General features: G+C 59.1%; 1 protein-coding gene across 1 annotated transcript; it reads left to right on the top strand.

The window, feature by feature from the left end:
* Positions 1-234: 234 nt before the first annotated feature.
* On the top strand, positions 235-9,842 carry DACT2 (dishevelled binding antagonist of beta catenin 2). The gene is made up of 4 exons (XM_047859989.1): positions 235-480; positions 6,007-6,112; positions 7,025-7,243; positions 8,072-9,842. Exons 1-4 carry the CDS (start codon positions 235-237, stop codon positions 9,628-9,630), a joined length of 2,130 nt encoding a protein of 709 aa, XP_047715945.1. The 3' UTR covers positions 9,631-9,842.
* The last annotated feature ends 7,580 nt before the right edge of the window (positions 9,843-17,422 follow it).

Genomic DNA, 17,422 nt, shown 5'->3' with positions numbered 1-17,422 from the left:
GGGCTCCGTCGACGGGGCGGGCCCGGGGGCGGCCGCTGTGACCTCGGGGCGTGTGCAAACACCGCCCTCCGCGGCCACCGATAGGTCCCACCCCACCTTGGCGACCTGCGGGGCGGGGGCGGGGAGAGGCGGCGCAGGAGGCCGCGCGCGCGGCCGGGAGGCTCCGAGGAGGCTCCGAGGAGGCTCCGGGAGGCCGGGGGAGGCCGGACAGGCGCGGGGCGGGCCGGGCGCGGGATGTGGGCGCCGGGGGGCCCGCCGGGGCCCGCGGGCTGGGACCGCCGCAGGGTGGGCGCCCGGCTGCGCGCGGCGCTCGCGGGGCTGCACGAGCTGCAGGGGCTGCGCGACACGCAGCAGGCGCGCGTGCGGGGCGCCCTGGCCCTGCACCCCCCGGCCGGGCCCGCGCGCCCCGAGCACCCCCGCGGCCCCCGCGCGCGCGAGCTGCGGCTGGAGGCGGCGCTGGCGGCGCTGCAGGAGCAGCTGGTAAGGAGCGCGGGGCCCCGGGGCGGCTGGGGCGCGCGCGGCGGCGGGGGGCCGTGCCACCTGGTGGGGGAGCGCGGCGGGTAAGGGCTGTGCGACTGAGCGAAGGGCGCCCTTTGGGACCCCGGGGGACTGCGCTCGGTTCCAAATGACGCAGCCAAGCACCGGGATAAGGAAGCCCGATTTGTGAAAGGCGCCCTCGGCTGCGCCCGGGCTCTGCCTCCTTCCCCGCGCGGACGGACTCTGAGCGCGCATTGCTGTTTGTTTCACTTCCAGTGCTGCTCTGGCGAGAACGCCTGAGGTCGGTTTCCCTTGGCGGCGGGGGCTACGTGGGGTCAGACCCCGGATACCAGGCGTCCCTGCCGCGTAGGTTCAGGGACGACATAGCCAGCGTGCCGAGCGCACCCCAAATTGTCCCCGCCTTGTGCTCAGGTTAAATGGGATCGCGTCGTTGAAAGAACACGTTGAGGAAAAAGCTTGTATCCCATGAAAGCGTCGACTTTAAATTGCAACCTGACCTGTGAAATGAGGCGTGTTCTCTGCAGCCCAGAGGCCGTAGGTAGAACCCGGGACCCTCTTCGGGTTGCTTGGCCTTTGTGTCTTCTCCTTGGCCCCCTCCAAGTGCCAGCTCCTTTTTACAGGACTGAAGACACTCGTCCGGGTTTCAGTCCGCTGTGCGCTTTCACTTCGTCCCCTGGAAACAGCTCGGAATTTTTCCAGTATTGCAGTGTTTTTTTTTTTTAAGGAAAAACAGAAAGGCTGTATAGAAAAATTCCTATCTGATGGGAGTTAATTCCAGGACTCTTCAGTGGAATTTTCTTTTTTTTATAATTAGAAATTCAAATCTGTTCTGTGTAAAAGCTGCTTCCTTACCAAAGCAGGCCTGGAAGGATCTGCACCCTCACTGTCAGCTTAGCTCAGGCAGGTGACGGACTTGTTCACCGTTCCCGGACTCAAGAATCCGGAAGTGCAGTGCCCTGAGATGCCTGCCAGGACTCCGGTGGGTGGGTCGGGGGTCGGTCGTCTTCCCGAATTGCGGACTGCAAAAACGAGGTGGCAAGATCGGAAAATCCAGAGCCTGCCTTTGCAGACCGGCCTCTGCCTCCGGAGCTGCGGGGGCACAGAGGGCAGGGGTGGGCTCTCAGGGCGGCCTGCTCTCCCGTGGCGCCCGCCGCGCTCGGCAAGCCGGTGGTCCCCGTGACCCGGAGCTCGGCGCACAGCGGCCACGGGCGTGCAGGACAGTGAGCTGGAGTGTGGACCTGCTCCTCGCTGTCGGAGGGCAGCTGATGGTTAGGTAACACACAGATCAGCCTTGTGAGTCGTCAGCCTCCAGTTTCCAGTGCCCTTTGGAAGAGATCAAACAGGGCTGGGGTTTTTGTTTAATTTTTTTTTTAACGTGGCCGCCAGAAGGAACACGCGGACTTTGTCTTCAGACGGTGCTTGGCGTGGATTGCGTGATCAAAAGAGAAGAGGAATTGCTTTTGTGTGACATCAGCTCGGGGCTTAACGCTTTCACATCTTTCTCGCAGGGAAAAAGGTAGGAGCGTTACCAGTGCCGTGATCAGAAGCCTGTTGTGCGCAGCACAGTTGCAGGGAGACCTCACGGCCGGGGGCCAGGCCCACCCGGCGTGGACCCCGCGTCACCGTGCAGGCATGAACGCAGGAAGGACGTTTATCTGACCCTCGGCGGTCTTGTCCAGCAGGGGTTCCCCAGGAAGCGTTGCTCGGGATTTGAACTGCCATTAGGAACCCGGCAGGTCTGGCACGTTAACGCTTGCCAAAGTGGCTGTACCTTTTTAATTGCGGCATCTAAAGTCTCCAAAGAGCGCGTGGTAGGTGCCTCGTGGTACTCGGGGAGCAAATAAAGGAACAACTTCTGTTGCTCTAACAGAAGAGAACATTTACCGTCGTCCCCTCGTCTGCGTCTCTGATGCCCCGTGACCAGGCACGTGCTCCGCGGCCAGGCCTGTGCTCATCTGTTCATATGTTCAGGGAGATTCCTCGTTCCCTGAGAAGTGGCTGCTGTCCCCATCTCCGCAGGGGTTAGGTGCCCCGCAGCGCCCACAGGGACGGGGATGCCCCAGGGGAGGCTGGGAGCTCCAGCTGCCACCAGGAGGCGCTCCGGAGTCCGTGGGAGAGGTGCCCTCCGGTGGAAGCTGAAGAAAGGGTTCTGAGGACCCTGCAGTGAAATCTTTTCCGGAAGAATTTCCCAGTAGTTGACTTGGCTGGTCGTGACTTGTCCTAACAGAGGCAGCGTGCGATGATCCCTTTTCACTGGCGGGTTCTGGCATTAAATATACCGCAGGAGCGCGCTGACTCTGCAGCTGTAAACATGATGTCTGGGATGTTCCCTGGACCCGCCATGCCTGCTTCATGCACTCACAGGGAAATGAACTTGCTCGAGGTCGCCGGTGAGGGCAGGGCATCCACAGGACCGTGCGCGGCTTCCGTCTCTTATCCGTGAGGCTGATGTGTGTGTGAACCTGGACCCTTTGCTGTTGATCGACGGACCTCTTTTCAAGCTGGGTAGTGACGCGTCCCTGCCCACGGGGTGCGTGTGCTAGCCACGGAATTCCTGTGTGAAATCTTTCCTTTGCGCAGGCTCAGCTTTCAAGGAGAGAATAAAGGGGTTCTAGAGGCCATCGCTTGTCCTGAACTTGAGGGCAGGTCTCAGTTTTTACCCTTTGAATCTGCCTTAAAGGTTTGAGGAGACAACAGTGCTGAGTTGTGGATGGCAGGCAGGAGAAACAGGTGGGAACCAGGCCGTTCTCCCGCGGTTCACAAAGCAAGCATTTCAAAGGAAGGGATGAACCGAATATTTGTTTTTAATGGCGTTCCCTGGATGCAGTTGTCAGACTTTCTCATGGTCACAGAAAGCCTTGGCGGGAGGCTTGTCAAGATGCAGGTGCCCGGGTGTGGCCGAGAGTCTCAGGTGAGGGGGATGGGGGGATCCCAGGAACCTGCACTGATGCCCAGGTGATCCCCGTGCCCGGGGAACCGTGGCTGTGCTGTCCTCACCCCAGGCCCCCTTACACAGCTTTGGGGGACTCTGACACCATACTCCACCCTGATGGTGAGCCCGAATGCTGGGGACAGGGCTGGGGAGGACGTGACCCCAGCGACTTGCGGGCTGCTCCGAAGAGAATCCACGTGACTGCCACGGTCACGTTCACCCAGCGAGTTTGGAATGATGTTTTCCCTGTGGAAATACACGGGTGGAGATACTCTGTGGCCGGCTTGCCATGGATTATGCTTTATCCTGGTGTCAGAAGGGACTTTTGACTCTTTGCACAAAGTTAGACGCCAAGTAGGAGTTAATGAAAAGCTGAGACATAAAAACCCCAAGTGAGGGAGGGATGGGGGAAGGGTTAAGGAGGACGGTGTAAATCCGGAATGGTGAAGCCCTGTAGACGTGCAGGGCCCTGAGGATGCAGTAAATCATCTGTGAATCCCCGGGACCCTGTGTGTCCGTGGCCTCTCGACATTAATCAGAAACCACCCACTGAAGGCCTGGTTGGCCAAACATTAATCACAAAGCAGTGAATCTCAGCACAAGCACACAGGGGGGACTTTTTTCTTTTCGGAAAGGGGTTCAGAGAGGGAGGAAGAAAGCCGACTGGGGCGTCCGGGGTGATCTCCTCCTTCAGAAGGATGAGAGCACGGTGATTTGGAAGAGAAGAGGTCGGGTCGATGCTGGTAAGCGTCCAGGTATGACCTGACAGGGCGACGTGGTTGATTTCCCGTTGCCACTGACAGGAAAGGAAAAGTCATTTGCAGTAAAAATCTACACTAGCCCCTTTGCCCGATCTAGTATTCTTTACGTGAGAAGCCCATCTTTGCCTGGCTCTCTCTGCGACCGATGTTCACCTGGGTAATCAAGGTGAAAAATAATCAAGGTAAGAAGCCAGGATGTTTAGGCTAGACTGGATGGTTCTGGGATTATCACGTTTTTGTTAAATTCAAGTCTGGTCTTCGCCGTGTTGTCTGACCGTGTTGCGGCTGTGAGACTCTTGCTGTAACACTTGGAGCTTGTTCTGAGAGCCCTGGTTTGGGTCCTGGCGGAAAGGGAAGCTCAGCACGGTGGCTCAGGACGCACCGGGGGCAGCATCAGGCCCTGGGCTTCTCACCCACTTAACCTCCCGGGGGCTGGGATTTGAACACTCTGTGCCCACGTGATTCCCTCGTCGGAAGCGCACATTACTGCCGCCTGCCTCTCCCTTGGACCGAGTTCTCACGGTATTGGGGTTGCTGGAATAATTCATTCCCCTGAGTCCCGTAATTGGGGGCTCGGGAATTGTTCACTTTCTATATAAAAGTCTGAAGCACAATCATTTTCTCAAACAGGGCGAACCACGTAATTACATTCATTAATTATTTGCCTTAAACTTCATTGTTGACGAAAACAAGAAATCGGCACAGCAGACCTTGAAAACGGTGTTGTTTTATAATCGAAAGAAGGAAATCCGCGTTGGTTAAACGGTCAGTGCTCTGGGTGTCCCGCACGTACGTTATCTACGTGTGCGAACATGTGTGAGTACGGACTATGAGTATTAACCACGTACACGTGTTACACGGGTGTTACATAAATACACACACACAGGTGTGTGGCTGACGCTCATAATAACCCATTTTATGGCTGGGGAAGCTGAGGCCTGGAGGGGAGAGAGCCTCTGAAGGCAGGGCTAAGATGTGAGCCTCTAAACCAAGAAGATTTCAGGCAGATCTTGAGGCTCATTGAGTGCAGGCACTGTCCTCTCCCGCCGTGCCTCTGTCCCTGTCCCTGAGGGCTCCGTGAAGCCTGGAAGAGCCTGTAAAATGGGGTGTGGGACACATGCGGAAGGGGGACCTTTTCTCTCCGGGGGCGGGGGGGGCGCTTCCTGTCAGTTTCAAAAGTCAGAGGGTCACCCGGGGTCTGCTGGGTAAACGAATACGGCACTGCGGGCACCAAACTCCAGGTCTGTCACCCGTGAGCGTGAGGAGGCAGCTTCTTGCGTAAAACTGAGGATAGCAGCACACATATCCGTGGCACGTGCCGGGTGCCGCTGTTTAAAAAAATTTTTAACGTTTATTTGAGAGACACAGAGAGAGTGCGCGCGTGCGTGGGGGGAGGGGCAGGGAGAGAGGGAGACACAGAATCCGAAGCAGGCTCCGAGCTGTCGGCACAGAGCCCGACGCGGGGCTCGAACCCACGAACCGCGAGATCGTGACCTGAGCCCAAGTCATGGAGGCTCAGCTGACTGAGCCACCCGGGCGCCCCAGGTGTGGTTTTGGATCCTGACTTTGTATCAGTCTGTCCTTAGAAAGAAATGCCTAACTGGGAACTGCGGATTTTTTTAAGCCTGCCGTTGAGGGGGGACAGGGGTGTGAAGAGGGAAGGGTCGTGGACATTTTCCTCCGGTGACCAGAGAGCAGGGGACTGCCTCCGAGGGGGAGGTGTAAGCCGTATGCCCAGTGCAGACGTCACGTGCGTCACGTGCGCTCGGCTTCTGTACCCGAGACGGTTTTCTCTCCCATGCTGTCCCTTCGCAGGCCCGTCTAAGACGCCAGGACGTCGGCCTAAAACCCCACCTGGAGCAGCCGGACGTGTGCAGACCCTGCGGCGAGGCGGCCGACAGTGACAGCAGGCCCAGCTCAGGTAGCCCGCGTGCCCCCTTTCCGTCACCCCTCCTGGGCCCCGCCTGTGTCCTCAGCCCGCCCCCGACGGCACGGCGCCCGACCCGGGAGGCCCCGTTACCGAGGGCTCTTGAAGACGCCACACTTCTCTCCTGGCACCTGAGTGTGCTTCGGAACCCGGGAGAGTGTGCACGTGTGTGTTCACGGAGAGAGGGCCTAGCACAGGAAGCGCTGCTTCTGATGGAGGAAGGCTCGCCAGCCTCTCGCCTCTCCGGGCGGAGACGATTCAGGGTCTGCTCGGGCGGGCTGGGCTCACCGGGAGGTGGCGAAGAGCCGTTCCATCCGGCTCAAGCCTGTGTAACCGGTCGCGGATGACGAGGAGCTGCCCGTGTCCCTTACTGTGAAGCTGCAGGGAAATCGTTCCGGAGCCATTGTCCAGGGCACGTAATCCCATCCGTCCAGACGCTGGCTCACGTGGCAAACCCAGGGGACCACGTCCAGCACTGGATGCCGTCTCTTCCTGTTGTAAACTTGCACAACCACGGCCTGGCCTGGGTGTGCAGTGTGTTCGGCAGGTCCGGGCTGGGGGGGCCCCCTCTGATTGCCACCTGGGATGGACCCCACGGCACGGGGGAGGGAGGGAGAAGGATAACAGAGGCCTGCCCCGCAGGGGCCGGAGGTTAACGGTCACGGAACAGCCACTCGCCGAGGACGGGGGCGAGTGGTGGGGCGTGGGGGGCTCCCACTGGCCTGCTCGCGGGGCAACAGTGGACAGTCATGGGGAGCACTCCCGGGCATTCAGGAGTCCCTGGCCACCTTCCCCAGGTGCCTGCCTTGACGAGATCCCAAAGCCCCCCCAGCACAGGGGCGTCCTCGGGCAGGAAAGGGGCCGCCACCCGGGGGAGCGCTGACCGCCTCCATCCACCCTGTCTAGGCTTCTACGAGCTGAGTGATGGTGGTTCCTGCTCCCTGTCGGCCTCCCGCACGTCCGTGAGCAGTGACCGCGTGTACTCCTTGGGCACTTTGCTGCCAGCTGACCCCACGGCCAGGCCCCGGTCAGCCGACGACACCACCGTGCACGGAGCCCCCCTGCCCACCTGTAGACCGCAGGCCACCGAGGAGGGCGAGTGCCGGCCCAGGCCGGTGTCTACAGGTAAAGGAGAGCCAGGAAGGCAGGAGGCCCCACTGCGGGGGGGTGGGGGCAGGGGGGCGGGGGAGGGGGCGGCTGTTGCATCACTGAGCACTGAGCCGGAGCCCCATCCGCGTCTGGCGCTGGGCTCGTCCCACAGGTGCCCCTCCGAAGTTTCTGCGGGCTTTTCTTGGTGTTTCGATAGACAGGAATCAAGGGCCCACTTCCGTTCGTTACAGCAAGGCTGGCGTGACCAAAAGCGTTCTTTCTTATTACTTATGTGGACATCAGAAAGTTACTGTAAAAGTCCTTCCGGAACCTCACACAGCCTGACGGCGCATCTCCGTAACTGGAGGGGGCTCAGGACCCAGAGCGACGCGGAGAGCGTTCATTTCCCACGTGGATGCCTCCCTCGCCCAGGCTCAAGGGAGAGTCTCCGTTTTCCTTCGGTCCGTCCCGAAAAGAAAAGGCTTCATCTTTGGGCCTTGTTGGCTTTGTAGGAGCAGACCCGGCCTAGCCGTGCCCGGTGGTCCTGGTGGACCTTTCCACGGTCTCCTCTCCGTCAGCGCCTATTTGGGGGGGGTGGTCCGGAGCCCCCCGCGCGGTCACAGGCGCCCGTCTCTCTGGGCACCTGCAGACGCGGGGTGAAGGCTGAGTGCGGGCTCTGCCGTGCACCTGCGACGGGGAGGCCCTGGGAAGGGGGCGGAGCTAGCGGCCGGCGAGACCCTTCCCCAGCCCCCCAGGCCCACACGGGGCACTGCGCCGGCCTGCCGCCCGCCGGGCAGGAAGTGACACTGGGGCTGTGCTGGGTTCTCCCCGATTCACCTGTGTGCTCGTCCTTCTCATTGCCAGGTGATCTCGAAAGAGTCCTGCCGTCTGCGGTGGTGCCCCAGAAAGCCAGCACAGACCCCACATCCACAACCCTCCTCTGCCACGGGATGGGGCTGCCAGCCCACGGGCCGGACCCCAAGTACCGGCGTGACCTGGTGTCCACGGGGGGCAGGGAGGTGTACCCGTACCCCAGCCCCCTGCACGCTGTAGCTCTGCAGAGCCCGCTCTTCGCTCTGCCCAGGGACGCCCTGCACGCCGACTCCCAGCCGCCCCCTAGGAAGCCCCCTCCCGGCCCCACAGGCCCGTCGATCCCGACAAGACCTGTCCTTGAGGCCGGCCCCGCTGCAGCCTATATAGACAGGCTACTGAGGCTGCGGGCCCGAGGGACCCCCGCGAGGAGCAGTGTGGGTGAGCAGGGGCCCCCATCCCCGCAGGCACTTGGTGGCCAGAGAGCAGACGGTCCAGACGGCCTAGAGAAGCTGGTGTGCACCCCCGGGAGAGCAGGAGCGGGCAGGCTGGCCCAGAGAGGGGACGCCAGCAGGGACCGCCTCGAGCAGCAGGGTGTGGGCACCCCGCGCCCCAGCAGCCTTCCAAAGGGGGGACCCAAGCCCTCCAGTGGCTGCGTCCGTGGGGACACCGTGCTGGGCTCCCCTCTGCCGAGGTGTGGGCGTGCCCAGGTGGCCGCCAGCAGTCAGGAGAGGACAGTCCTGTCGCCTGCCAGGAAGGCAGGAGGAGAGAGCCCCGCTCTGGCCCCCGAGGGGTGTGGCCGCCCCCCATTTGCTGTCAGCGGAGCTGCTCTCCTGGGGCTAAAAGCGGGCGCCCCCAGGACAAAGGCTGTGAAGATCAGGAGAGGGGCCAGTGACAAGGTCCTGAGGTTTGGGGGGCAACCGCCAGCGGGGGGTGCCCTCGCCACCCCCCAGCTGCCTCCCGAGTGGGGGGCCGGTCTCAGGAGGAGGCCCACGCCGGCCGGGGTGGCGCCCAGCCGGTCCTGCTCTGAGCCCAGACTCTACCCCGTGCCCTTCCTGGTGCCCCTGCTGGTGGCCCGACGGGAGGCCCGCGGGGGCCCCGCGCTGGCCTTGTTCCCCTCAGAAGCGGCTGCTGTGGTGGCCGGGAGGGAGGCACAGAAACAGCGCCGGTGGCTGTCCTCCGTGGAGGTCTCGGGCGGCCTGGGGCCCCACAGGCCGGCAGTGAGCAGAGGGGGCGGGCAGCGGCCCGTGTGCGTCCGGGCCAGGCCCAGGCTGCTCCCCCGGGCCCCCCCCGCCAGGAGCGAGTCAGAGGGCTCCGAGCACTCTGCCGAGGGTGCCTCCCTGCCTCCGTCCGCTGCCACCGAGACCAGCGAGGACGACAGGGCCAGCGACCACACTGCCAGCTGCTTTGGGGACAAGGAGTCCAGCAGCAGTGACTCGGAAGGCGGGGCCTGGCCTGGGGCGCGTCCCCCACAGCTCCCGCGGGCCCCAGCTGCCCGCAGGCCACCCCTGCCCCCCGTGCCCAAAGTGTGCCGGATCAAGGCCTCCAAGGCCCTGAAGAGAAAGATCCGGAGGTTCCAGCCGGCGGCACTGAGGGTCATGACCATGGTGTGAGGCCCGCGGGAGACGGCCCGGGGCGTCCCCGCCCGCGCCAGGGAAGCCGCCCTGAGGAACCGCGATGACAGCACGCGACCAGCCCCAACAGGTGGACGGCCGACCAGAACTTGGGAAAAACCATAAGAAGACTAGCCAAAGCGTCTGTGGGTTTGTGGACATTTATGTAACAGGCAGCTAGTTTCAGGATGTGGTTTAGAGATAAACATTTTAAAAAGCAACTGGCGTTTTTTTTTTTTAATTTTAATGTTTATTTAGCTAAAGTCGACCAGCGTGTGCGTGCGAGCAGGGGAGGGGCAGAGACAGAGGGGGACAGTGGAGCCCACGCCGGCTCTGAGCCGTCAGCACAGAGCCTGACACGGGGCTTGAACTCACGACCATGAGGTCATGACCTGGGCAGCCCAGGTGCCCCAGTGACATCTCAGAACACAGAGGAGGGCCTACGAGGGTGCCGAGGCGGTGCCGGGAGAGGTGCAGGGGCCGCTTCCTGCCGAACGTGGAGAACGCAGGCTGTTCCAAAAGAGAGATCCAGGCACGTCTGTGAGTCCGGGCAGAATTCCCACTGTGCTTCCTGGAATCCGCTTCGTCACGGGTACGAGGGCCTCCCCAGCTTAAGATCTGCTCTGGTAGCTAAAGACGACGTCAAGCAAACGCACCCGTGATGGGGTTTTATTGGAAAACGCGTAGCACAGGGTATCTTACAAGGACTGTCTGAATGTCCATCATGGGGCACAGGAGGTGGCAGGCAGGGCCCTGGAGATGGGGCACACAGTCCGAGGGTCCAGCACTCCCCTCCATCCGGCGGCGTTCAGGGGCGTCTCCAGCGCTCCCCTCCGGGCGGCGTTCAGGGGGTGTCCCCAGCTCCCCTCCGGCTCCCCTAGCAGGCCTTCCTAGGGAGACGGCCGAGGGTTCCACGTGTGTGGCAGGTTCTGCTCTGTCGTCATCGCTGCCGTGCGAAAGGAGTGTTGCACGATTACAGGATTGGTGCACGGTTCGGCGATCGGACACTCGTCTCCCGTCCGCCATGGGGCAGCCATCCTCGAGTCACGGGACGGGTTGGCCAGGCCCTGTGTCTCCCACCGGGACGCGTGGACTGGTGAGGAGGGGACACAGCGGGTTTGGGCCTCCCGGGGCGGGGGGGGGGGGCTTCAACCGAAGACAGGAGGCAAATTGAAAGAACAGAGGCCTTTGTGGGGGGCGTCAGGATTGCAGCTCGAGAAAACACAGAGGGCTGGGGTCTGGGGAGGCTGGGGATATGGAGCGGAGGCTCGTCCTGCAGTGAGCTGGAGGCTGACAGGTCCCGGGGTACCATCGGGGGTGGGCTGGCCCAGCACGTGGGGGCACTCGGGGAAATGAAGGAGGGCCGTCATGCAAGACCAGGCAGAGGCCACTCCGTCAGTGGTGTGCAGAAGGTGTGGGGGGGCAGAGACCCAGGGCAGGCAGGGCAGCGGGAGCCCCAGGACACAAGGACTCAGCGGGGAGGCCACGGGCCTGGGGAAGGGGGCGCCCCGGTGACTGGGGCAGGGTGGGGGGCACACCTGGGTCTCTCTGGTTGGCCAAGGTGCAAGCAGGGACAGAAATCAGGACAGCTGTCATTGTCACTGGAGCGGAGGCATTTGGGGCTGATTGTTACAGAAATTACTTCAGCGCCCGAACTGTCACCGTAGACGACAGCTGACTTCCGGCCGGGCTTCCCCAGGGGCGGTCACAGGTGAGGGCTCGCTGTCCCGGCGGGTGGCTGCGGGTGGGAGCTCCGTCCATCTGTCTGCGTGCGCGGCCAGTCTGTGGGAAGCAGCGTTGTGTTCAGAAAGGCCCTTATGGGGCTGCGCTGACCTGGGGCCAAGACAGGACCCCGAGGAGGCTGAGGCGCGGCAGGTGCCGGGGGAGCGGGTGCCGAGGGGGCGTGTGCGTGCGTGACCGGACCCACCGCTGATGGCGGGCCGTGGTTTGGGGGTCCCCGGGCTCCTTCAGAGTCACCCACCCAACAGCGACACACAATGAAAGGACACAAGGACACATCCAGTCACGCACTTGTCCCCGGAGACAACTCGGGGTTCTTACAGAAATAGAGCGTTCGAATCAGCGTCTTTATTTCCATCCGAAGATTCTTTTGTCCTTCTGTTCCATTTGTTTTCTCTCTTATTTCCGTCTTTACCTCTCCCCAGCCGTGGCCTCCTAACCAAGGAGGAAGTTCACCACAGACGGAACAAACCTTATGTACTTTCACTGCATCTTCCTTAATTATTCCCCCCATGACCATCTCTTGTCCCGTTTGGGGCACACATGAAAGTTTCAAATTTCGGCCCCTGTGCCGCCCTTCCCCTCCCAGGGGACAGGTCATGCTGGCCACGTCTCATACCTGGGACAGTCTACCCTTCTGTGAGTTCCCCCACAACTCACTCCTCGTGGCTGCACGTCCCAGAGCGGCCCCGAGCCAGCAGAGGACTGTGACAGCTGCCGTCGTGGGACGCAGGTAGGCAGCAGCGTGTGCGGTGGGGTTCACGCGGAGCCCCCGGAGCGTCTATGCCCGCATACGGCGGAGGGGCCTCCTCTCTGCTGATCCGCACGGCTCGGGAGAATTCTGCAGGCTGTCTGTGATGAATAACGACGTCTTTAATCCCTTCGTGATGCCTAGCGAGACACAGCTAATCTGCTTAAGTACGAGGCTCATCCTCCGTGGCCACGGATTTCCGCCCTTGCTTGAGTACATCTGGCTCCGACTGGTCATCGAGGAGGAAGAACTAGACGGTCAGCAGTTCCGGAAAGCCTGGCTCTCTGGGCGTGTTAACTTTGGAGAGCACTTCCTGCAGCGGCTCTGTGCGCTCCGCTTCCAGACCGGCCTTCCAGCCCGCTGGGTGCCGCCCCCACGTTTAATTAACATCTGGGTGGTCCCACGGCCCCTGGAGAGCTGGCTTCCCCACCTCCTTCACGACAGGCCACACCTGTTGCTCTCCGACCCCTTCACTGGGTCCCTACCACCCACCTTTGGAGCGGGTCGCACTGTGGGAACTTCCTTCAATGGCAGGTTTGTGTCTGCAGGGCGTTTATGACACGAGCGCGTACAGGCCGTGCTTCGCGGTAGCCGCCCAGGTGCGTTCGCGGGGTGACGATGTGTGGAGTCAGTTCGCCAGGGTGCACTCGGATACAGCTGTGTTTGTCTTCGAGATCCGCTCCACTCCGAAAATCGGAGATGTCCAACCTGGCAGTGATGTGTGACTGGCATCGGGGGAAGCATCTCACCTCACGCAACACGAGTCGCAAACTCCAGGTAACGAGAGCAGGAGTTCCTGGAGTCGAATTTCATTTAAATTTTACTTATGTTTGTTTAGTTACTTCCCGTCAAATATCTTTTTAATTTGCCAAAGTTCACACTGTGCAAAACAGTGGGCCTTTTAGGATCGGGGGGTCTGGCAGATGGACAGAATTTGTTTGTATTTAAACGTGTTTGGTCAGGAGCTGTCGTAAGTTCACCGCAAAAAGATCGTAGAGGCGACGAGGTGAACTGATAGGGATCCGTAAAAGAAAAGTCACTTCCTCGCAAAGTGTCTCCAGGACGAATCCCACCAGGGCCATGGAAATCCAAACCAGCCCCTTGATTGGCCGAGGAAGCTGAGATATGTTAGAAACCCATTTAACACGAAGACTGTACTTACACGTATAATTTAGGGGAAACGATAGTTTATCAAAGGATTGTCAGAGGCCCACGGCCGGAGGATGCCGACTATTTGCGTTAAGAGAGGTGTTAATTAACTCTGAGATTTGCAGCGCAGTCGGCAATGGCTGCTGTTTATCATCTACTATTTATTTTTAACAAGTATCTATGATGAGTAGTTAATGTTCACTTAGCACACTTTACGAAGCGTTTCCGCTTTTAATCTGCGGCTCCGGTCACTTCTGCCGGGTACCTACGGTGGACAGTCCTCTCTACTCTGTATTTGAAAGTGAAAGACACTAACCGGAAAATTGCCAAGCGGCTGGGAAGCGTGCACACCTGTCTGAAGTTACAGGGAGCCCCGCGGACTGAGCCCGCTTGCCCGTGGTCCCCGCTCACAGCGCCTCGGGACGTCGGCAAGGCGGATGCGGGCCCCCGAGCAGGTCGGCAGCACCAGAGCGTGGGAGGCTCTGGTCTCGGGAAGAAGCTGGGGTCTGAGCCGAGCTCTGCAGTGAGGCCTGCCCCGTTTCTGCCCTCCCGAACGGATTTCGGTTGTAGCATAGCGCTTAGAGCCTTCCTCGGTTGTTAAAACAAACCCGGTGTGTCAGCGTCAGGCCTTACGCTACCCCCGAACGCTGAAAGTTGGGCTCCGAGTGTGGGTGCTGGATCTCTTGGTTTCTGTTCGTTCATCGCCTTTTTCCTATTTAAAAACATTTTAAATTTAGAAGTGTTTCAAACCTGCAAAAAAATGCAAAACTCGCGTTATCAGTCCCTCTTGTGCTCGCCAACTGAATCTGACACAGGTTAACGTGTTGGCAGTTTTTCCTTCCTTCTCCCTCACTGACGCTGACACCAGCCCATCACCATGGAGATCCCTTAGCACAGCTCAGTGCCTTCTGCAGGGGCCCACGCACACCCACGCCCAGCGATGCGACACCGAGCCCGGTCCTGCGCTGCTCCCTGCCGACCGCGCCCAGACTGCTCTGTCCCCTCCCGTAATGAGGGGCACCTAATGGGCCAGAACCATCTTTCCGTCTTCTCGCCCAGTGGGCAAGAACTTCTCTTTACAGACATCACCACGTCCTCCCAGGTGGGACCCGAGCTCTTGTAGTGGCTGCAGGGGGGCTCCACAAACAGATCATCTCACCGCTCTGGAGGTTGGAGTCCAGAACGGGTCTCCCCCTCTTCAGGTGGTCCAGGGCAGGACCGTCCCCCTGCCTTTCCAGCTTCCTGGGCTGCAGGCGGTCCCTGGTCCTGTCCTCGGTCCACACAGCCAGCCCGCAGGGCTGAGTCCTTCTCTCTGCCGTCTCTCTAGTGTTCTCTCTTCTGCCCCTTCTTGCATGCCTGTGGATCCCTGTGATGACATCGGCCCAGCCCGTAATCCAGGATAATCTGGCCATCTCAGGCCAGCTGAGGAGTGGCCTTAGCTTCCTCTGCAAACAGTAATTCCCTCTCTGCCAAGTAAGATCCACTCCGAATTCCTGGTACAAGGCTCCTGAGATCCTTTGAATTCCCTAAACTCTGAGAGTGACCAAGGTGTCCTTTGTTGTGTTAACGAGGTGACCTCTGGAAAGCCCTAAGGGTGGGGGCAGCTGGCCAGGGAAACAATCACAGGATTACAGGTTGAAATTTTCCCTCCCACCCCCTGACCTCCATGGGGCGGGGGGGGGGGGGGGGGGGGGGGGGGGGGGGGGGGGGGGGCGGGGGGGCGGAGGTTGGGTTCAACCACCAGTGGCCGAGGGTTTCGTCAATCACGCAGGTTTCATCAATCACCCCCGTGGACGGTTTGGAGGGCTTCTGGGTCGGTGGACACGCGGGGATTTGGGAGGAGTGACGCACGTGGAGAGGGCGTGGAAGGTCGCCACCGCGTCCCCACACCTGCCCTGCGCCCGCCTCTCCCATCTGGCCGTTCCTGAGTCTGTTCTTTCTTAATAAACCGCAGCTCCTCTGAGTTCCGTGAGCCGCTCGAGCAAATTAATTGAACCCAAGAAGGTCTTGGGCACCTCTGATCTACAGCCGGTGGGGTCAGGAGCACAGGTCGGGTGACAGTCTGGACCGGAGACTGGCATCCGAAGTGGGGGACGGCCTTCCGGGACCGAGCCCCTGACCTGTGGGGTCTGATGCTCCCTCAGGGTAGTAATGTCAGATTTTCGTTTGTCAACCTTTAAAAGTTATTTCATTAGCAAAATGACTTGACTCCGGAATAGCAGTTCAGGACGAGTAAACTATGGTAAACCCCAGGCCAAGTCCAAAGAGACAAGGGAAGGTCAGCTTTTTTAGGTTTTAGAGGAAATTGGGGATTTTAAACACAACTGCACTGGAGAACAAGCCTGTATTTGTGGCTCTTTCTCATCGGCTGCCGGTGGTGCTGAGTGCGTGGTCGCTCAGGGAGAGAACTTTTCTCTTAAAGCAGGAGAGAAATTCCGTCTCTCTCTCTCTCTCTCTCAAAATAAATGAAGATTAAAAAATTAAAAAAAACAAATCTTATTCACAGAATTCTTCAGTGTGATATCCTAAAGATATTCTTTATATCTATTAAAAGTTAAATTTTGCCTTTCCAACCTAAGTCTTGAATCCACTGGTACCTATATGTGTGCATATAAGAAGGAGCTCTCTTGGGGCGCCTGGGTGGCGCAGTCGGTTGAGCGTCCGACTTCAGCCAGGTCACGATCTCGCGGTCCGTGAGTTCGAGCCCCGCGTCGGGCTCTGGGCTGAGGGCTCAGAGCCTGGAGCCTGTTTCCGATTCTGTGTCTCCCTCTCTCTCTGCCCCTCCCCCCGTTCATGCTCTGTCTCGCTCTGTCCCAAAAATAAATAAATGTTGAAAAAAAAAAATAAGAAGGAGCTCTCTCTTTATTTTCGCGTGCCTTCCTTCCGTGGTTGTCCTCACCGCCCCCCACCCCCACCCCGGGAGAAGCCAGCTTCTCACGCTCCTGTCCATAGCTCTGCCTCCCTGAACACCCGCACGTACCAGACTGTCTTTCTGGGGGAATAGTTCACTGTTCGTTCTTGCATCCAACCAGGACTCTAAATAAATTCCACAGCTTTTAGTGAGTCCTAGTATCTTCTATGGGTCAAATATCCCAACCTTGGGGCGCCTGGGTGGCGCAGTCGGTTAAGCGTCCGACTTCAGCCAGGTCACGATCTCGCGGTCCGTGAGTTCAAGCCCCGCGTCAGGCTCTGGGCTGACGGCTCAGAGCCTGGAGCCTGTTTCCGATTCTGTGTCTCCCTCTCTCTCTGCCCCTCCCCCGTTCATGCTCTGTCTCTCTCTGTCCCAAAAATAAATAAATGTTGAAAAAAAAATTTAAAAAAAATATCCCAACCTTTATTCTGCAAAGTTGTCTTGTCACTTGGGCTCCTGATACATGGATGTGGGTCACAGGGTCACCTTGTCGAGTCCTGTGAAAAACTTCTTATGGATTTTAATGCCCTTGCCTTTAAATGTATAGGTTACTTTGGGGGGAACTGCCATCTTTATGATAGTCAATCTTCCCATCAGTTAACATTTTTTTGATTTTTTAGCGTTTATTTATTTTTGAGACAGAGACAGTGTGAGCAGGGGAGGGGCAGAGAGAGAGGGAGACACAGAATCCGAAGCGGGCTGCAGGGTCTGAGCTGTCAGCCCAGAGCCCGACACGGGGCTCGAACCCACAAACCATGAGATCATGACCTGAGCTGAAGTAGGATGCTCAACCGGCCGAGCCACCCAGGCGCAACCCCCCCCCCTCAGTTAATATTACATCTATTTTATGTATCTCAGTAGATTTTTCAGTTTGCTCTTTAATATTTTTAGCAATTTTGGTTACATTTTTCCCTACATACTTCATTTGTGTTACAAGTGAAATTGGAATTTTAACTTCCATTTTCTAATTGTTTGATGCTGGTGTGTGTGTGCATTCGTGTGTGTGTGCATATGCATTTGTCTTATATCCAGCAACCTTGTTGAACTCTCATGTTAGTTTTAAGAGTCTATCCATGGCTTCTGGGCTTTCCAGTGGACACAACCAAAGCAGCCCAAGAGTTTGAGCCCCAAATATTCCTCCCCTTCCTACCCAGTTCTGAAGCAACTGAAAACTAAGTCAAAATCCAAGCAGCCATAGGTCATAATATCAGCTCTATTTGAGAAAATGCTACTATTAGAGA

Source organism: Prionailurus viverrinus, chromosome B2 (genome assembly GCF_022837055.1).
Source record: "Prionailurus viverrinus isolate Anna chromosome B2, UM_Priviv_1.0, whole genome shotgun sequence".
NCBI lineage: Eukaryota > Metazoa > Chordata > Mammalia > Carnivora > Felidae > Prionailurus > Prionailurus viverrinus.
Note: the sequence above shows the minus strand (reverse complement) of the source record. Positions and strands in the feature narration are given on the sequence as shown.